Source organism: Frieseomelitta varia, unplaced genomic scaffold, assembly GCF_011392965.1.
Source record: "Frieseomelitta varia isolate USP_RPSP 00005682 unplaced genomic scaffold, Fvar_1.2 scaffold_930, whole genome shotgun sequence".
Taxonomy (NCBI): Eukaryota; Metazoa; Arthropoda; class Insecta; order Hymenoptera; family Apidae; genus Frieseomelitta; species Frieseomelitta varia.
The window spans coordinates 134908-155330 of NW_025110735.1; the positions used below are offsets into that span (position 1 = coordinate 134908).

Below are 20423 nucleotides of genomic sequence, written 5' to 3' on the forward strand. Positions count from 1 at the left end.
TTTTTTTTGCAAGTGTTTATGTTATATTTAATTCCAATGTATCTTTCTACGCAGGCAACGTCTAAACTCTTCGAATCCATTAAGAAAAAAAAGTGCGAGCAACAAGCGGATCATATTTCAAAGGTAAAGCACGTTCGATGATCATACTTCACTTTTAATTTTCTGATTTACTAATTCTGTTCATTTTTCGATTTAAACAGATACCCGAGTTTAAGTTATTACTAACAAAGAAGGATAGTACGAATGTCACGCTTAGTATATCCGCCTGTCAAGCTTTAATTGCTTTGGTTGAAAATGGATTATGGGACATTAATGAGGCATTATCTACATTCATTTCGAGTATCTCTTCTATAAAGTATAGAAATTCATTTATTCTATGAGAAACATTTCTTTTTTAATATTGTTTTATAACATGACACATATTTTAGAAATTATATGGTTGCTACAACAACCATAAGTCATTTGTTAATATTAGATTTAAAACGCTGTACAAAAAATGAAACTATATATCCGTTTACATTATATACACCACAACACCCTTTTATTATGATTTTAAGTCAAAACAAAGATAGTTGGCAGACTATATTAAGTCAAATGACATTTATTCTCAATCATCAAGATACCCGGTATGTATCTATATGTAGAAATATACTTGTATACAAATATTATACATATATACTTGGACATGTGCATGTATTTATAGTTGTATATATATAGTTGTATATAATTTCTTTATATTTTAGGATTAAAAACAATGGCATAAAAATGTTACGACCAGTATTTTTGTATATTTTATGCAATCCTTCATCAAATTCGTTGGATTGCTGTATGCAACAAGTTTGGCAACTGTTAATTAAATCGAAATATAATTCACATGTGCAGACGGAAATTTTATTTTGGCTGTGTACAGCGGAAAATCATTCTTGCATAAATACAAACTATAGAATCTTAGAGCTTGCAGAAAAAGCTTTTTCAGAAAAAAATAGGGAATATTGTACAGCTTTATTACCGATAATTGTGTCTTTGACTATACAATTACTGAAACAAGGTTCTGATCCAGAACCAAATTTTCATGTTATATTTCTCATCATAGACCACTGTGATAACTATATAGGGAATCTCATGTTAACATTAATGGCAGAAGTAATTACTTTATGCCCAGCTATTTATTTGCATAGTGCTTTGCAAATATGTAAGTGTTTTCCAATTTGATTTTTACCGATTTTTCTAAATATGCATGTTGTAATAAATTTATTATATTACAGGTGTGAGAATAATAAAGAAAATGTCTTACAACAATATATTCTTCAACACTTTGATAGCGACTATTATAAAATGGATTGCATATCCGTCTGTATTATGTTCTACGGCACTAGACACGGCGAGAGATTTAGCTAACCAGATGTTTACAGAAACAAGATTAACGTGCGATAACGAGATGATATTCTCAAATAAACTTTTTACAGTTTTCATCCATTCCGATCCATACATTCAATTTTATACGGAGTTAGTGTATTGCTTGAATATCTGGAATCAGAATGATATATTATCATGGTTGAATAATATGTCACGCGCATCGATTTACTTAAAAGACAAATGTAAACTATTGATATCCGGTCTCCTTTTGCAGTCAAACGATCCATTGATAGTTCAACTGTGTTGTAACATTCTCGTTAATGTTAGCAAAGAAATGAAAAATTTCGGATCACATGTACTTTCATTGATATTGCACAAATTAACTAAATGTAAAAGCAGTACAAAATCCAAATGTTTGTTACTAGTTATACCGGAGCTTATGATTGTAAAAGAGAATGTACCGATTGTTAATCATACCTTGAACGGATTATTAAACGGTGACAAGCAACTTAAATATTTTATGATAGAACTATATCTGGAAGCATTGAAAAGAGAACCAAGATGTTACAGATTTCTTTATACTGCGATAATCAAATTGATGGAAAGCGATTTCTCCTGGTATTCGGATGCGACTTGTGCAAGAGCCACGAAATATATTTGTGAAAATTATCCTGAACATGGGGAAAAATTGATACCTTTCATATTGCAGATATTGAATCGTTCGACGAGTATGAACGGTGGAACCGCAAGCGCGCTCGCGCTTGAATGTATTTCTGCTCTTTGTAAAGCATCCGTAATAGACATTTGCACAACGTGGAAAGTTCTAGCACCGAAAATGGAAAAAGAGAAGCGGTCTGTTGTTTTGAGAAGTTTGTGCAAACTACTCGGTGATGTGGCATTCTACACACCTTCTGAATGCCTTGAAAAACACCATCAAATCATCGATGATATTGTATCGAGATTATGGAATTACGCAATTTGGAATGATGTAAAAATAGTCAACTCTGCGCTTGAAGCTCTAGCTTCATATCATCTGGAACAATTATCCTTGAAAACACTACCTGCAGAATTTAGATGTAATCTCGCATTACCAGCAACGTATGCGAAAACAGCGACCGAAGAGATGAAAAAGCCAGAAGATGTGCTTCCGTACATACCTAGTATTTGTTGGATTCAAATGCTTCAAAATATAAATAAAATGGCTTTACCAGCAGCTGGTAATCTTTTAATTTCCTTCATAACAGAAGAGGTAAGCAACTTCCGATCCGGCATTTATATGTGGCCTCAAGGAGAACCGCAGAACTTTAAGTATCTACCAGAAAAAAGCGTAATCAGAGCGGTCGGTGAATATTTGAGGAAATCTGATAAATCCGATTCGAACAATCATCGTATAATTACGGAATGTTTGCGAATATTTGCTCATAAATATCCAAAACCATTACCCAATATGAATTGGAGTTTTCTAAAGAATACTTTTGACCTGTCGGCTGAAGCAAAAAAATATACTCTTTCTATCGCGTGTCATCATGCGACGATATCTTTATCTTCAAAATCTTTTGTAGAAAATTATTTATCAACGTACAAATCTATAAACAATGCAGAAGATTTCGCTTGGGAGGACAATGAGCATTCTATATTATATTTAAATCTTGAAGATTTGTGTCAAGCTGTACAACCAAATATTATTAAACCATTCTTAGAAACTACGTTAGGACATGTAATTGAAAAAATGAACGTTAATGATGAAAATTCGACAGAGTTGTTTCATTGCATCATGACTTCATATGCTCAGACATTAAGAAATTCAGAAGTATGCCATGCTAATTCTACACTGCTTTCTATTATATTGGAAGAACTTCTGAACAAAATAGATTTAACATGCGATCGGTTTAGTTCTTACTTCACAGCAGTTTTGGAATTACCAATGAAGCAATTGGAAAGAATGACGTCTCCTAAAGTATGGTGGGAAACAATGTCCAGTAAATTAAAGAATGCAATCGCGATCAGAGCCGAATTGACTTTAAGGAAATCTAATACCGAAGCTCCCTTAACATGGTTGAATGAAATCATCGATGAAACTGTTACTTCTACATCCAGGTAAAATTCTTGATCGTTATTGTAATTTTATACCTATACTGAACGCACAAGTAAATATGTATCTTAATATTTTTCGTTAAAGTGTACAAACATATTTTCTCGAAATTATACAAAAAGTACAAACGAATATGCATTTCGAAAGATCAAATTCAAATTGGATTCTAGATCTTATGACGCAGGTTCAAGGATTTTTAATGGAATCATCGCAAAATTACAATGATAAAATACAATTCTATTGTAATATTTTATTTATCTCTATTGTTAGTTTATCTGGCATAGATTCCATGTTAATGAAACAAGATGTAATAATTAAATCACAAAATGTCAGAACAAAATTATTTCCTCAAGCTCTAATGGTTCTTTCCAATAGAGAGGATTGGAAACATGCAATTCCACAGGTATTCACGATTATTTTTATTTCTTTACAAAATAATCTAACTTAGTGTGAGTAATAATTTAACAAATTAACATATTTCCAATGAAAGTTATACAGTTACTCCAGAATTAACAGTCTATTAAAAATATTATGTATCTTTTAGGTAATGGAATGGTTAAATTATATGAGAACAAGTAATATTTCTAATACATATAAATACACGTTTCATCGAGCATTGATTTGCTTAAGACATAATCCATATTATAAAAATGTATGGACTAAATATTTATCGATTAAAACTGACATCGGTATTTAATCGCAAGTTGTATATGTATATTGGATAGAAATAATTTCTATCGCAAAATGTGTTTGTTACTGCAAATTTAAGATACGAAATTAAAGAGAAAAGCACATTTATGGAATACCATTGAAACAAAAGTTAATGATGTATTTCACTTACTTGCAATTCCATATAATGTGAAAATCAACAATTACGAATAAATATTTCGTCACATATGCTGTATGTGACGATTTTCATAATGCTAAACAGATGTTTCACTATTATCCAGCATCATCACTGTTAATGTATTCGGACGTGATCCAGTCAATGTTTGATCATCGAGCAGTTTCATTTTGGGTTCCAATATGTTCCGTTTCGTCTCAATGTTTTTCTTTATAGGCGTACGACTTGGACTAGATTTTCTACTGCTAGGATATGATTTCAATAAACGAGCTCTATAAAAATATTTGAGAACATTTCATTTATCATACTATGGTAAGACATGTTATGATTTTCAAACTTTCACTTCATAGTTAAAATGAATTATACTCACGCATCCATTAATTTAAGAAATAAACGAGTATATACTTGATATTCCTCATCTCCAAACTCAGTAGGATCGTGTCGCGCATGTTCATATAAATCGCAGAATTGGTGAATTAATCTTTGGCCACTTCCATTCAATGGTGTTGCCAATACGGCAAGTAAATATGCTCGTAAATTTTCAGATGGATGTCTTTTTAAGCAATTATCATATTTAGTAATTTCAGCTTCTATAAAAGATGATCAAAAATCAGTTTAAACATAAAGATTTTGTTTGTCATAACAAACAATTACCTAAGGTCTTAACATCATCTACAGCTTTTAATCTATAATAATGTGGTGGAACCTGTCCCCGTGAAGTTAAAATAAGCCTTGGATCACTAATAAGCTGTGGTTCATACTGAATTCTTGGTATTACTTCTATTCGTCTTTCAATCTCCTTCTTCAGTGACTAAACAATTGAAAGTATGTTTTGACTCATATATATATGTGTATGTGTGTGTGCATATAAATGTATTGAAAATATTGAATAATTAGATAGTGTAATTTTTAAAATAGTTTTTATCTTAAAATAAATATTATATTTTGTATATGGATAATACATATACTTGAATATGCATGTACATATACACAAGTAACTTAACCTCAATTTTATACCTTTCGTGCATCGTGTCCGATAGGGATATGAGGACCGCGACGTGATCGTAATGCAAATCTCATAATTTGTCGTTTTCCGAATATAAACAACAATAATATCGTTAAGACTCCAACAGCGATGAAAATCACTATAGTTACACCGGAAAGTTCTTCTGTCATGATAGTATTATTCATATACAAGTTTCAAGCGTACTATGCGCACGCGTTTTATATTTTGATTACTTTTAATTACTTTAAAATAAGAATAATTGTAGAAAAAATACAACTTTTCATAATAAAATTTTTTATATTTTGTAGCATTTGTATAAATTACATAGATTTTAGTATATTTTGCATAGGTTTCTTATACAATGTCTGATTAATATTGGCTATTTCCCACAATAATTCCTTTTGTTCATTTGAAAATTTAATATTTGACTTTATAAATGATAATACAAGCTTTCCGAAACTTTTATCCTTGGCAAAATCAACTGCTTTCTCAGATAATAATTGTACGAGTTTGTCATTTAGTGTAATATCTGTTGTAGTAGTAATCAAAGTGTGTAGAAAAGATAGATGCCATGATTTAAGTTCTTTCACGTATGATAAATATTTTCTATAAAAATTATCAATTGTTAATATTCTTTTTAAAATCTGATTGATTAATAATAAAATCAGTACTTACGCAATAAGAATAATATGTCTTTCAGGTTCGAAAGTATTTACTATACCATCAATAATTGTTGTGTCTGTTAAATCAACATTTAAAAGAGGAATAAAAATAAATTGCTGAATATCATTTGGAAATTTTTGAGTGCTTTCTACTAAAGCAGATAAAAGTAATCTGGAAGGTTCTTCTAAAGCAATAATCTGCAACAATATTCAATTAATATATAATTGTATGTAAAATATTATACAACCTAATTCTTATATCAAATTTTACCTTTGGTAATACTAAATGAGTATAAAAAATTTGTACATATTTAATTCTTTGGTTCAAAGTCATATTATTCATAGAACAACATAAATTGTATGTACCTATAGTATTTAATCTTTTTTCTAAATCACATACTATTTTTAGACATTCTGTCTCTGTTAAATTTTCTAATTGATTCAAATCCAGCTTTCCATTAGGACATTCTAATTCTTCGAAAAGGCATTCTGTGATATCAAGCTTCGATATATGCTCCTGCTGAGTGCCTGTATTAAAGGATTTATCTGGTTGTGTAAAATAAAATTGAGTAGATGAAAGTTGATCTGGTGTCTGGTGTCTTGATAAAATATCATTACAATCTTCATCATTACTACTTGAGGCTTCTTCTATACTTTCTTCATCTGTTACTTCTTTTTTCTACGTCAGATGATATAAGTTTCAATATGATTTTCTTTAAATACTACTTTAATTACTTCTTTCCATACTAACGATTTGATTTATTATTCGCCACCAAGGGTCAGCTTCAAGTATACTTTTACTTAATTTTTTTTTTATTACTGCCAATTTCTCCATGGAATACTGAGACAATATATAATTTTTTAAAATATTCTCCTGATTCATCTTCTTAACAACAAATCAACTTAGAAATAAAAATTTGTTACACTGACAATGAGTGTCTTTATGACAACAGTGAGGGTAACAAAAAAAAAAAAAAAACTGTGCCACAGACGAGGTAAATGAATAGACCTAACCACAGACGAGGTATATAACGAAATCCCAGGCTTGGTCAATTCATACAATCTGATCCGTGACTGTGCGCGCTAACAAATTTTATTTAGAAGCAATATTGTCAAGAACGAGTATAACTTTTTTTCGAAACAGTGAAAAGATATCCATCAGCCAAAAAATGTATAAAAATCGAGAAACTGTAAGTCTTTAAATTAAATTAATTTGAATATTTTAAATAAGAAAATCTTATTTTAAAATATATAAATATATATAAATACACATATATAAATATCTTGTTTGAAAATATTTTACATCATTCGGAGATGTTGTAATTAATAAAAGAAAAATGATACTTCTTAATATTAAACGTGATTTCTGAAGAATTCTGCGCTTTTGTTGTTTCTAGAGGTTGATAAGCTATAGTCATTATTCGAAATTGCATTGCTCCTTTGTTTCGAACATAATTCATAAGAATAAATTAAATGACTACAAGAATATTACAAATAATAAAAAGAAATAATTATCTGCTTGAAAATTAATTATTCAGCTGATCTGCGTTGCTAATTATTTCTAGCGATATCGTTTGTCATGAACTTTCGCTTCTGGAAAACCCGAGATCGTCCGATTTACCAGCCAGAAACCCGACATTTAGTCATTAAAATTCACACTCATGTGGTTAGTATTTTTAATAACGGAATCTATTTCATTTTTCATTTCATTTCTCTTCTATTACTTTTCTATACTACTAACGACAATTTGTACAGTAACACGTACATAATTGTTATAAATATTGGTATTCTAGATACTGTCGGCATAGTCTAATGCATCCATGATAAGGAGATAAAGATCTTGCAAAATAGTAAAGTAGTTTCCTGCTCAGTTTTCCTTAACTTGATTCAGATATCCAAGAGAAAAAAGGTAAGAGTATAAATCTATATAAAAAAAATATCTGAATTGAAATCTTTGTATCATTTATTTTTATAAAAATTAAAATATATACAATTATAAAAATTATATTAGCACGTAAATCAAGAAATTAACAAACGGATGTATAATTTGTTACATTCACGCTTTTGCTTTTTTTTGGAGTCTGCTTTATGTTTATATTTGTTTCAGAGATTAATCATCATAAATCACACATTCATCAAATGCAATGATAATGAAAATATAGAATTCATATTATGATACTTCCATTATAGAAAAATAGATAACACGAGGAAACGACTATTTAAATTTTCGAAGAAAATGCCAATTCTTTCAAATTTGTCTCATCGATTTCATATGTTAACAACCGATGCAAAACCTGACCCACCGCGAATACCAGTCGAGGGATATACGCACAATCTAGAATCAAATACAGTTAACGATGATGAACCGAAAACAACGAAGTTTGAATCTGTTTCTATCACTTCAGAAGCACAGTTAGAACAAAATGTAACATCGTCTGAAAAAAATAACGCAGCACCTATTACAAATACTAAATCTTCTACCAAAGAGCAAGATCTAAATGATACAAAAGCTTCTTCACAGAATGCAAATGAACGTAAAATACCGAATGTTAAAACGAAAACAAAGTCGAAACAACACAAACATTGTAAGTATTGTTCATTCATTCATTTATTAAAAGAAATCACATTTGCTCATACTGAAGTGATTATTTTTTACTTTCAGCACAAGGAGAGAGAACGCGTGTAGTGAATTATAATATAATTAATTCAAACGGTGTAAAAATTGGTTCGAGGACTAGTTATATTTGTAATATTAATCAATTTGCTAATGGTCATGTTAAAGCAACAGAAGAGCTATGCTCAAAAAAAATTCGACAAATGCCAGCAGAAGTAGAACGCTTGTGTGTTTGCACTGACGAAATTACCTTAGATGATATATTTACGATTAAAACTTATATTGGACATGGTTGGAGAGACGTCGCTAGGAAGCTGTTATATTCAGAGGGTCAGATTGAACAATTTGAAGAAAATTATAAATTCAGAGGCATAAGCGAAGTAAATTTAATTACAATATTCTTTTCTATATATTATCGCGAATGTCTGTATTAATGGTTATATTCTTAGGTAATTTATCAGCTATTTCTTGACTGGAAACGAGCTAACACAAAAAATGCAAACATTGGAAATTTGATAAACATCTTATGGATTTGTAAAGAATATGATTGCGCAATACTATTAGCTTCTGCTCGCAGTAAGTCGCTATAATGTTTCTATGTTTCTTTGTAACAATAAATTTTTGAACAATTTATTTTTTAATCGAATATACGCAAATTTATTGTTATATTTTTATATTTTTAAATTAAAAACAAAAATTATCTTTATATCCAAGTTGTTTTATAATAATAATAGTATAATAGTATAAAAAGTTGACTTCTGTTTCTATTTATAATATATATTCTATAAACCTGTTATTTTAATAAATAAATCGTAATGAATGATATGATCTTTACAATCACATATATTCATTATGTTTCAATATATTTAACTAATTCTTTCTTGTTGAATAACATACAATTAATACAGATATCAATCTAAAATACCATAAGTGACAAAGGCACTTCAGAATAAAGTTGCAGTAGCAACATAACAGATTTAAACACACAGGTATTTCAAATAGTTATTTTATTCTTATGATTATCAATGGCCTATTATCTATCGATATGTGCTTCGCACAAAACAATCATTTATATAGTTTTGCATTAATAATTACATAAAATCTCTCACTGTATAATGTTCAGAAGTGCATCTTCTTTTTAAATGCAATTATTTAAAATTTACATGTAATTATATTACAAAACTATTAAGTATGAATATTAAATGTTTCTTTTTGTCTTTATCTGAATACAAATATATTCTTACATCCATTATATTGTACTATTTTAGAAAATCTAAAATTAAGTTAACATATACTTGATATGTAGGGATGTGCGAGAACCCGATGGTCGGGACCAGTCGGGAAAAGGTCGAGTCGCGTCGGGTCGGGTCCCGAAAATTTTGAGAACCCGGCTACCGTTTCTCGAACTACTCTACGATGCTATTTAGCAGCCTACAAAATATGTAAATATACAGTTCAATTTCTTCTGTCTTGAAGTTATTGGAAACACGAATTCTAAGAATCGTGTGACCTGATGTAAACGAACGTGTGACTGCGTGCTCAGTTCTTGGACATTATGTACGCTGCTGAACAGTATCGCTGAGAGACTCGGGGAGGTCAGACGTATATTTCAAAATCTCTGTGAATTTAATAAAGACTAAAAATCTTTAAAACCAACGTCGAGTGATAGTGAGAGTAAAGTTGTGGTAGCAGGAAGTAGTGCAGAAGATATCGCGCAAAAGAAGAAGGTAAAGATAAGTTTTTTTTTTTTTTTGAGAACATTTTCAAGAAAAAGATGATACAAAGGCGGAATGCACGCATGGTCACCATGAATTTAAAACTAAATATGCAAATATTATTGGTTTATTACGCCATTTGAAGCATATGCATTACTAAATGTACTAGAAAAGAAATTGAATCAATATAAAATTTGTGACATGTACAGAATGATACGCGAAAGATTGTTAAACCAAAAGATATAACAGAAGGAATTGCTCGAATGATGATTCTAGATCTGCGACCTTCCATTTCCAAATCCCAACTCTTTCAGAAATTCCGATAAATTCGAGACTCTCGAAATTTTCTGGTACCTGTTCCGATCCCGAAAAAATTTTGTGTCCCTGACCCAATATTTCGGGTTCTTGCACACCTCTACTGATATGATATATACTAATATAAGAAACTTAAAAAAAGTAATACAATTGAAAGATATACAAGAAGTATTTACAAAATTTTTTTTCCGTTCCAATTCTTTTCTTTTTTTCTATTGAAAATTAAATTTTTACAGTTTTCAAATTGTATGACCATTTCTTCTAAACTTTTGTTTCCATCTATTACTAAAACTGGTGCTGGTAAATTAAATAATGTTTGATCATAAAGCCACTCATCATGAATATTATGAAGTTGGTATAAATATTCTAATGATACAGAATTTTCTTCTTTTCTTGCTCTTGTTTTCATTCTATTATATACAACATCTGGTGATGTTCTCAAATAAACTATATTAATGTAAATATAACTGATTACTGTCAAATAAAAATAGATAATTTATATTGCATTGTTTATGATAACATACCTATTAAATCTGTTACTATATTGGCATTCTGTATGCACCAATCATACCAATCTTCTAGAACCACTACTTCTACATCCTCCAATAGTTTTGTGCGTTTCATGTTTTCTATGAAACATCTTGCGCTAAATACTGATCTTTCCATAATCTTATAAGGCATTGCAGATTTGTACGTATGAAGTTGCAGCATTGTTAATTGTACATATGATTGAAACAAAAAGCTATAGCGTTTAGGATCCGTGTACATTAATTCCTAAACATTTTAAACAAATATTTATTAATGTCATATAATTTTCAGATGACTATGTAAAAACAACAATAAATTATATTCAAAGATTTCACCAATAATGATTATAAATAATCTTACCAATAAATTCGTTCCAGCAACATTACGCCAAAGTTCTACTGGTTCTTGTAAAACAGTTGTATTATCAAATTGTTTAAAATGACTTAAGAATGTTGTTTTACCACTTCCTATATTACCCTCTATACATACTGTAAATGGTCTTTTATACAATTTGCAGGCGGGGCTGGTCATTTTTGTTAACACAACCAAAGTTTTGACTTGGGGAAAAATACAAAAATATATTTACTTTTCTATTATGTTGTTTTTCTATATAAAAGTTATTTTATATAAAATATTTTTTTCTTTATATAAAATACAAAACTTTACACACTGATTGATCTTCATATACATGTTAATGATTAAAAGATATCATACGTTAAACGTATATAAGACTTAATACATTTTTCACGTGAATTCCCGCTAAAATCTTTCAGAGGAGGGGATAAAACTATCCCTTCTCTCAAGAAATAGTAGCGTCGTAACTTGGGATTCGTCATGTTACCTTTATACCTTTTATTTTATCCAATTGAAACTTACCTAGCGAAATCATGATTATGTAATTTTTGTTATTAATAAAAATTATTTACAAATAAAATTACATCATAAGACATTAAACTTTATATTTATATTTTTCTTCATCAGATAATTTTCTTGTATTGTGTGCAAGTTCCATCATAGACCACTATGCAGTTCTATCATAGATTGACATACCAACGACTAAAATTGTGATAGTACATGCAGTATAATTGGACAAATGTCATATTGCACATGTTAAAATATTATTTTATCATATTTCTAATATCGAATACAGACATACAGATGTATTATTTTTATTACAAAAAATAATGTATCTGAAACAGTAGATGTTTTTCATTTATTCATTATTTATTATCAATTAAGAGAAATAAATATATCCTATCATTGGTAAAAAATAAAATAAAATATATAATTACACGCTAAAATACATTAAATTGTCAAATTTCTTAGACAAAAAAAAAGAAACAATCAATAGTAGTGTATCATATGCATTTTGTGGTATGTGTATATATATATATATATATATAGTTTATCAACAGATATGAGTTTGTTATATCACTTGTTAGGAAAATGCAATTGACATATACTTTAAATAATGATTTACAAAAATACTTTTAGATATCTTTGAATTATTAATCAGAGTATTATACAAAATATTTTTTATTATTAATTTTTTAATGAATTCTATATTTTTAAATGAATTTCTAGAAATGATATAAATAATACTGTGTTAAACGTCCACGCATCATGTAGTACAGTATTAGTTGCAAATTATTATAATACTTTTAGATGCAATAAAATAGTTGACGTTGGGAAGCAAAATTATGAAACAATCAGTTAATTCGTAATCATAATTTACCGAAATTCTATTATAATTAGAACAATGCGAAATTTTTTGGGCGATATTGTAATATGGTAAGTTCAAAACACGAAATTGTTTTAACAGTCATAAACATTATGATTCTCTTTTTATTTCTCTTCTTCTTTTCTTCTTCCTCTCTCTTTTTCTGTTAGAAAATGTAATACAAATAAATAAAACTGTTGGATCATACTTTTCATTTGTTAATAATTTTTTCTGTAGCATTTTGCTACTACTTTCAGTAAGCCTTATATTTGGAGCTAGTGAAATCATTAAATCCCTTGTGAACACTGGAGATAATTTTTTAAAAACTTCTTCCTACAATTGGATTATCAAATTATGTTTAAATTTATTGAGTTATGCTACTGTATTATTGCCAGGTTGCCTGATATATAAATATGTTCGTCATACTAAATATATTCAAAGAGGAGGTAAGTAACAGGATATATTAGTTGAATTTATTAACTTTTGTTTGAAACTATGTGATTTTTCCAATAGGAAAAGGATGTATACCCAAGCTAGTACATTTATGTTTTGTGGGAAATTGTGAGACAGGATTATTGGATTCTTCTTCTTACACATCTGCGCCATCAAATCATAGCCAACGTACTTTTACACAAGATGCTTTATTACTCCTGTATTGTTTCTTTGGATTGCAAATTAGTTATTTAACATGGGGTTACTTACAAGAAAAAATAATGACTCAGGTATAATCTATTTAATAAATACAATGTAATGAAACAAAGTTTTGAATTTGCAGTTGTATTTTCTTAAACATAAATATGGATATATATATATATATAATATATATATTTTATAAGTACAGATCTAGTTTAATTTAATGTAATTCTGTTATGTTTCTTAACCAAAATGTCTTTAATATGAATATATTTAATTTTTCAGGAATATGAAGATGTTGCTGGTAACAAGGATCGTTTCCAAGATTCACAATTTTTAGTATTTGTAAATCGAATTCTTGCATTTTTAATGTCAGGGTTGTATTTAATATTTCAAAGACAACCACAACATAAAGCACCTCTTTATAAGTATGTATTTTGTTCCTTATCAAATATTATGAGTAGTTGGTGTCAATATGAAGCTTTAAAGTATGTCAGTTTCCCGACACAGGTAATTGTTTGTTTGACATTTTGTCTTTATTTCTTGAGTTGGGAATTTCTTTCAATAATTGTATACATTTTAGGTATTGGCAAAAGCTTCAAAAATAATCCCAGTAATGATAATGGGGAAAATAATTTCACATACCACATATGAATATTATGAATATGTTACAGCTGTACTCATTTCTATTGGAATGACATTATTCATGTTAGATAGTTCAGATTACAAAAATGGTAAGCATTCTTTTGTTATTTTAATGTAAATCTACAATTTTTTCTTTTGTAATTGTTTTAATATTTTTAGATGGAGCTACTACTGTATCTGGTATTATTCTCTTAGGAGGCTATTTATTATTAGATAGTTTTACAAGTACCTGGCAAAGTGCATTATTTGTGGAGTACGGTGCAACAAGTGTGCAAATGATGTGTGTAGTTAATATGTTTTCCTGTTTATTAACTGCAATGTCTTTATTTCAACAATCTAGTTTCCCTCTCATATTTTCTTTTATGACAAAGGTGATTTCAGTTAACAAAAAGAATCATAACTACATATATTTCAAATATCTTTAATATTCTTGTTATTGCACAGTATCCTAGGTTCATTGTGGATTGCTCACTTATATCAATTTGTTCTGCAAGTGGTCAATTATATATCTTTTATACAATTTCTAAATTCGGCCCAGTAACATTTGTCATTATGATGACTATACGACAGGTTATTATTTTTTCGTATGTTACTATTAATAATATAAGAAATCTAAAATATTTCATGTTTTTCTCTTTTCAGGGTTTGGCTATATTGTTATCTTGTTTGATGTATCATCATCGCGTAACAATTATCGGTATTATTGGTATTCTACTAGTATTTGGTTCGGTATTCTTACGAATATATTGTAACAATCGATTACGTGCAATAAGAAGACGTAGGGCTGCGGCAAATAGTATAAAAGATTAATTAGAGAAACAAAAAACATAGGTACAAATTCTATTAAATTTAAAAGTTTTTTTTTAAATGCATATAAAATTTGTTTTCTAGTTGCAAAAAAGAGATTAATTTATATCGAACATTGATTATAATATTTCGGCAATTTTCATATATTTTAGGAGCATTAGAGAAAATAATCAATTTAAACATTCAGTTTTTTAATTCTCTGAATTTGTAATTCAGTTTCATAATGAAAACTTTTAAAACTTTTGAGTACTTTTAAAATATACATATATACATATATATATATTAAAAATAATTAAATCAAAAAATGCATTATTTATTCAAGAAATATTTATTTTATTATAGACAAAACATGTCACTTTTACAAGGAATTAATAAAAAAAAAATTGATTATACGATTTATTGTGTACAAAGTTAATTTATAAAGAATGTCTATGTATTTTGTTACCTCTAAAAAAAAAGATTCTTGATATGTCAGTGATTGAAAACATACACTTTATAAATTGAATTAATTCCAATTTTTATTGATGAGGAACACGTACAATATGATGCAATTGATTAAAATATACTCGTACTGATGTGCTTGTTTATTCTTCTGGAGGTGAAGGTTTGTAAATGGCAATAAGGCACAATATAGAAATGACTAGTTCAGATGCTAGAAGTACCAATTGTATGCTGCAGAGAATCACTTCTAGTCTGAGTACATAATGTTGCCAAATTAGAAAGTATAGTGTTGCTAAGGAGCTGGGTACAGTTAAAATAACTCCAATAAGAATTGGTAATCCATGTTCTGTCAAATTTCCTTTTCTTCCAAGATAAATTCGGGCTCCTTCCGTGATTATAAGGAAGAACAAAAGCGCAAACTCTGCCAGCGTTGTATTTGTGCCAGGCGAAGGTAGATTGGCAGCTTTAAAAAAGCCCATACCCAGTTCACATATGGCAAACATACCAAAATAGAAAGAGTTTAGATACATAAGGATTTCATATGTTAAAGACGAACTGGCTATCGTAGGCATTCTATAGCCTCTTTAATTAAAAACCTGCATACTGTACTCCTTATTCGTTATAGTTCGCACTTCTCATTCATTTATTGAATTCCATTTATTTTTTATCGTTAACTATAGAAATTCATTCTAGTTTGCTAAGATACAGAGTCATTTTTAAATATTACGCACACGGATGAAGTTACCTCTTTATTTTATTCTTGAATATCTTTAACACATATACGTATAAACAATCAGTTACAGAATAATCTTTAAGTTAACTATTGATCAAATAAATGATGATCTAGTTTGGTTAGGAAAGGTGTAAACACAACCTTATTTCTTGAATATAAAATAATTGTAATTATTTATTTTCACTGCTTTCTTTAAAGTTTTTTTTTTCATTGTTTTCCTTTTAAGTGTACATTTAATATTTTAATTATCGAAATTTCCTGTATCGAAAAAAGCTTTATGGACGAACGTCTAACAATCGACTTGTGATTCACAAGTCGCGAATATATCGAGCAGTGTTACCAAATGAGGAAATACGAAATGTATGTAATTTGATTACAACGGTTGCTTTGAGAAATGTATGTAATACAGTACGGTAAATTTTGGATGTAGATTAACTTGACTTCAGTACGTAAGATTGAATATTAACATATGTTTTAACCTTCGCAAATAGAAATTACCAACGTGCAGAACAACGATTTTTATCGATTTTTGAATTTTGATCAGTTCCAAATTAAAAGAATGGATTGATTGAACGGAGGAACAAATTTTGTCGAAGTAATCGACGGATAATCGGATATGGCAAAGCCATCGTTCGAACACGACTAACGACTTGCAATGACTTTTTACACGAATATTTCGCGAGTGTTTCGTTTCAACAAATTTTTCAAGAGTCAGGGTGAAAAATGGCAAGGCAGAAGATACGTAGCCCCGATACAGTTTTATCGATCGATACCGAGAAGCGTTGTCAACAATTTCGAGAGTTCGAAGCGAGCTGTTAAAACTATTCTCATTTTGTCCTACAAGCCTCAACATCAAATGCAAATCTATGGAAATAACTTGTTGGTGAACAGCTCGGAATACGAAAGTATCCTCGGCTTGATCTTAATTGTCGCGAGAATTTTCGTGATTGGTTCTGTTCTAACAGGATTGGCTATCGTATATTTTGTCACACGTTTTACGCATAGACACGTGTTTCCAAAGATCCTTCGGAGAGGTAAAATTATTCATTACGTTAAAGAAAAATATACGTATCAGATACATAAGTTGCGATTGTAGGCATCGAATTTCTCGGGCCAATTTTTATAAAATTCGGCCAATGGGCGTCCACGAGGAAAGATTTGTTTCCCAAAGATGTTTGTCGTACGCTATCGCAGTTGCAACAAAGCGCTTCCGCGCATTCTTGGATTTATACGAAGCAATTGCTTAAAGCTATATACGGCTCGAACTGGAGGGACATATTTGTGAAATTCGAACACGAAATGCCTATCGGGTCAGGGTGTTGTGGTCAGGTATAAAAATGAAACTGAAACGATCGAGTTTGATCGGTAAGTTGTATACCCTTTCAAAATCGATTTGATTTCTGTCCAATTGGCAGGTATACAAGGCATGGGTGGATCTGAATGCTCGAGTGAATGTAACACGAAAACCTCAAATACCTGTGTTTATTCAAAGTAAATCATTTAAATACCACAATTCTTTCTTTCGTCCTATTTAATACACGATCAAACGTCAACTTATAAAAATAAAAAAACTTCCATGCTTCCGTAGTTCTTGATACGTGCATTTTAAATGTATGTGTGTTGCAGTTGTCGAATATTTGAAATTTGGCTCGTTAATCAATCTCATTGGTAAATATACAAAAGATTAAACTTATTATCATATTCCAAATATTTCGGGCGATGTAAAACAATTTCAGAGAAAATGTTGAACAATGATGTCGATGAACTAGATGCGAACGGTGATGCGTATATTAATCGGAAGCTGCAGCCAGTAGCGGTGAAAATTTTACATCCTGGAATTAAAGGGCAATTAAGGTACGAGATATATCACGGTGTATAACGGAAAACAGTGACTAATCTTCCCGAATCTCTAGATCGTTTTTCTTTGTCGTTTAATTTAGAAGAGATCTTTTTATAATGAGATGGATTTGTAAATGCGCGACATATATCGTGCCGCAATTGCAATGGCTCAGTCTTACCGACTGCATCGACGAGTTTTCACAGATAATGGAAGATCAAGTAAGCTTTAACTGGATAGATTATAAATCTCGATCACTCTGTTAATTCTGTTTGGTATATTTATCTTCACGCGTTAACTTTTGCCAAGGTCGACATGAATTTGGAAGCACAGAATTTGCTTCAATTTTCAAAAAATTTCTCTAAGAAAAAAGATGTCATATTTCCACGGCCTTATACAGAGTTTACTCAGTGTGAAGTTCTCGTGGAAAGTTTTCACGAAGGATCTCCAATTTCCGATTATCTTGACGGTCACGATACGAAGTTGCAAGGGAAACTAGCTAAGATAGGAATTAAAACGATTTTGAAAATGGTTAACAATAACGCAATCTCTTAACTAACTTATATGTCGAGGAGTTGATTGATTCTTTTTAATTGCAATCAAAATTACCGCACAAATAACAGGTATTTAAGGACAATTTTATTCATTGTGACTTGCATCCTGGTAATATTTTGGTACAAACAAATTGCGAACCAACTGGAAAAATTAGCACTTGGTTTCGGAAGTTTATTTCTTTCTTACCAACTTATCCACGTATAGTCATACTCGATTGCGGTTTAGTAGTGTCTCTAAATGATCGTTGTCGACGAAATCTTAAAGATGTCTTTCGATCGGTGCTTATGGGAAATGTACACACATATACTTATTACTTTTTCTCTTCTTTTCACTTCGATTTCTCTTTCATGTACTAATTTATTTATTTATTTATTGTAGGGTGAATTGGCAGCGGAACATATTCTGAAACATAGTTCATGCGTATCCTCGGACCCAGAAGGTTTCAAAAGTGCAATGAAAGACATCGTAAATTCACATCTTCAAAGTAGAATTAATGTAATTTTTAAAGATACGAGTGTATCACGTGAAAAGCAATGGCCGAAATCGAAGAAGACATTTTCAACGAACATCTTAAAATGTTGCAGGTGAGTGTGAGTACCGTTGTGACTGAATTGTTTTCCGCGATGGTTCGGCATCGAGTGAAGCAGGACGGGACCTTCAGCAGCGTGATTCTCAGTATGGTAGTGATCGAAGGCCTGGGTCGCAGTCTAGATCCGAATATCGACATCTTTACGGAAGTTGTACCGTTCATTTTTACAAATATAGTAACGAACAACGATTAAATTGTAAAACGTGATCAAATAATCGAAACGAGTTGGGAAAGCAGTAACAATAAATGTGTTGTCAAGATTGTGACAATCTAATCCTGAAAGAACTTGCTATTTTGCAATTGTAAAATGTGTTTAACGTTCGCACTGTTTCGTTTCTGAAGGAATCGCACATAAAGGAGCGTGTTGCAAAAAAAATGCTACTAAAAAAGAATTTGGAAGAAATTTGTTTTATGGAATACACTGTGCAACAATTTTCTTTCCCGAATAACATCTCGTATGAAAAAATCCCTGTTTTACTAGTGTGTCATTATACCGAGAGGAATTTCAATTTTGAAACAGACTACACAGAAATTGCGTGTAATCGCAACGGACAGAATTCCGGCGAGTGACCAGTTGCCCGTGATCACTTCCTGGTTGGTCGACTACCTTTGGTACAACGATATACCACCTGTACGTGTGTATACATGTACATACATATTATGTGAGTAAATGTCCTGTAGCAATGCACGCTTCGGATTATTCTTTTGTACTTTGTATTTCATATGTATCCTATACTCACCGACCTTCATACTTACGACTTTTATCCGATCGTTGAGAACTTTGCGTCATTTATTCGTGGAGGATTTGACAATAAAACTTTTGTTTTTATTATCTCAATAATCGATGTTTGATTATTATTGTCTTATATCTCCGCTAAATTAAAAATAATGGTTTGAATGTTTACTTGTACTCTTTTTTTTTTTTTTTTTTTATTACAGGACAGGGTATGATAATGATTTCGTCAATGTTGTCACGGTTACGGTCAATCTTACCGCGACTACTGCAAAATCACCATAGTCCATCATCAATATCACCATTACCACTATCACCACCACTACCACCGTTACCACCACCACAATCACCATTGCCACCACCACCACCACTACCGCTACCGCCACCATCACAATCATCTCAACGACGACGACACACCGTTTGGTGTCTCTTTTTAACTGTACATCAGACTACACGCACCCTTCGTAAGTACAAGAACGTCTCGTTTTTATACACTGGTTGATCACTACCTGCAACACGACCACGCAAATTTAAACAAATCCGACGACTTCCCAGGCATAAGCGAATCATTGAAACACTTGTTGAATATCGTCTTCTT

At 30.4% G+C, this 20423-nt stretch overlaps 8 protein-coding genes across 15 annotated transcripts in view; 4 read left to right on the forward strand and 4 right to left on the reverse strand.

Moving 5' to 3' along the window:
- LOC122537769 (focadhesin) overlaps positions 1 to 4376 on the forward strand; it is a 6232-nt gene extending 1856 nt beyond the window's left edge. For 2 of the 4 annotated variants that reach the window (XM_043671260.1, XM_043671261.1), the window contains exons 3-9: positions 55 to 123; positions 201 to 355; positions 429 to 626; positions 744 to 1192; positions 1266 to 3453; positions 3536 to 3851; positions 3993 to 4376. In XM_043671260.1, the coding sequence (XP_043527195.1) occupies positions 55 to 123; positions 201 to 355; positions 429 to 626; positions 744 to 1192; positions 1266 to 3453; positions 3536 to 3851; positions 3993 to 4145 (3528 nt within the window). In that variant the 3' untranslated portion in view covers positions 4146 to 4376. Of the gene's footprint in view, positions 1 to 54; positions 124 to 200; positions 356 to 428; positions 627 to 743; positions 1193 to 1265; positions 3454 to 3535; positions 3852 to 3992 lie in introns of those variants that run through there. The other 2 variants (XM_043671262.1, XM_043671263.1) reach the window with 2 other exon arrangements.
- LOC122537786 (protein C1orf43 homolog) lies at positions 3684 to 5525 on the reverse strand. 2 transcript variants are annotated; one of them, XR_006308688.1, is made up of 5 exons: positions 5310 to 5525; positions 4947 to 5103; positions 4663 to 4882; positions 4290 to 4564; positions 3684 to 4204 (listed from the first exon to the last, which is right to left on the reverse strand). XR_006308688.1 is itself a non-coding variant. In XM_043671342.1 (4 exons), the coding sequence occupies exons 1-4, from the start codon at positions 5481 to 5483 to the stop codon at positions 4372 to 4374; spliced, it is 744 nt and encodes a 247-aa protein (XP_043527277.1). In that variant the 5' UTR covers positions 5484 to 5525; the 3' UTR covers positions 4255 to 4371. The 2 variants fall into 2 exon arrangements, 1 of the variants encoding a protein (XP_043527277.1); XM_043671342.1 differs by lacking the exon at positions 3684 to 4204 and having other exon boundaries at positions 4255 to 4564.
- Positions 5526 to 5575: 50 nt separating this feature from the next.
- Positions 5576 to 6980, reverse strand: LOC122537782. The gene is made up of 4 exons (XM_043671336.1): positions 6712 to 6980; positions 6232 to 6639; positions 5974 to 6158; positions 5576 to 5904 (listed from the first exon to the last, which is right to left on the reverse strand). The coding sequence occupies exons 1-4, from the start codon at positions 6841 to 6843 to the stop codon at positions 5619 to 5621; spliced, it is 1011 nt and encodes a 336-aa protein (XP_043527271.1). The 5' UTR covers positions 6844 to 6980; the 3' UTR covers positions 5576 to 5618.
- An 18-nt stretch (positions 6981 to 6998) lies between these two features.
- On the forward strand, positions 6999 to 12187 carry LOC122537783 (protein immune deficiency). 4 transcript variants are annotated; one of them, XM_043671337.1, is made up of 7 exons: positions 6999 to 7150; positions 7526 to 7626; positions 7754 to 7869; positions 8068 to 8545; positions 8623 to 8954; positions 9024 to 9150; positions 12114 to 12187. In XM_043671337.1, the coding sequence occupies exons 4-7, from the start codon at positions 8197 to 8199 to the stop codon at positions 12170 to 12172; spliced, it is 867 nt and encodes a 288-aa protein (XP_043527272.1). In that variant the 5' UTR covers positions 6999 to 7150; positions 7526 to 7626; positions 7754 to 7869; positions 8068 to 8196; the 3' UTR covers positions 12173 to 12187. The 4 variants fall into 4 exon arrangements, with proteins under 4 accessions (XP_043527272.1, XP_043527273.1, XP_043527275.1 ...); XM_043671338.1 differs by having other exon boundaries at positions 7000 to 7150; positions 8151 to 8545; XM_043671340.1 differs by lacking the exon at positions 12114 to 12187 and adding an exon at positions 9483 to 9735 and having other exon boundaries at positions 7000 to 7150.
- Positions 10774 to 12159, reverse strand: LOC122537787 (deoxynucleoside kinase). Its single transcript, XM_043671344.1, has 4 exons — positions 12009 to 12159; positions 11493 to 11689; positions 11129 to 11378; positions 10774 to 11051 (listed from the first exon to the last, which is right to left on the reverse strand). The coding sequence occupies exons 1-4, from the start codon at positions 12019 to 12021 to the stop codon at positions 10777 to 10779; spliced, it is 735 nt and encodes a 244-aa protein (XP_043527279.1). The 5' UTR covers positions 12022 to 12159; the 3' UTR covers positions 10774 to 10776.
- A 551-nt stretch (positions 12188 to 12738) lies between the features above and the next one.
- Positions 12739 to 15293, forward strand: LOC122537780 (adenosine 3'-phospho 5'-phosphosulfate transporter 1-like). Its single transcript, XM_043671334.1, has 8 exons — positions 12739 to 12923; positions 13090 to 13298; positions 13366 to 13574; positions 13771 to 13995; positions 14069 to 14219; positions 14290 to 14501; positions 14575 to 14700; positions 14773 to 15293. Exons 1-8 carry the CDS (start codon positions 12892 to 12894, stop codon positions 14938 to 14940), a joined length of 1332 nt encoding a protein of 443 aa, XP_043527269.1. The 5' UTR covers positions 12739 to 12891; the 3' UTR covers positions 14941 to 15293.
- A 143-nt stretch (positions 15294 to 15436) lies between these two features.
- Positions 15437 to 16413, reverse strand: LOC122537789 (transmembrane protein 216-like). Its single transcript, XM_043671353.1, has one exon. It carries the CDS (start codon positions 15948 to 15950, stop codon positions 15522 to 15524), a length of 429 nt encoding a protein of 142 aa, XP_043527288.1. The 5' UTR covers positions 15951 to 16413; the 3' UTR covers positions 15437 to 15521.
- Positions 16414 to 16550: 137 nt separating this feature from the next.
- On the forward strand, positions 16551 to 19828 carry LOC122537777 (uncharacterized aarF domain-containing protein kinase 2-like). Its single transcript, XM_043671328.1, has 10 exons — positions 16551 to 17145; positions 17208 to 17440; positions 17527 to 17602; positions 17738 to 17779; positions 17848 to 17965; positions 18052 to 18169; positions 18258 to 18479; positions 18572 to 18796; positions 18882 to 18998; positions 19088 to 19828. The coding sequence occupies exons 1-10, from the start codon at positions 16767 to 16769 to the stop codon at positions 19283 to 19285; spliced, it is 1728 nt and encodes a 575-aa protein (XP_043527263.1). The 5' UTR covers positions 16551 to 16766; the 3' UTR covers positions 19286 to 19828.
- Positions 19829 to 20423: the final 595 nt, after the last annotated feature.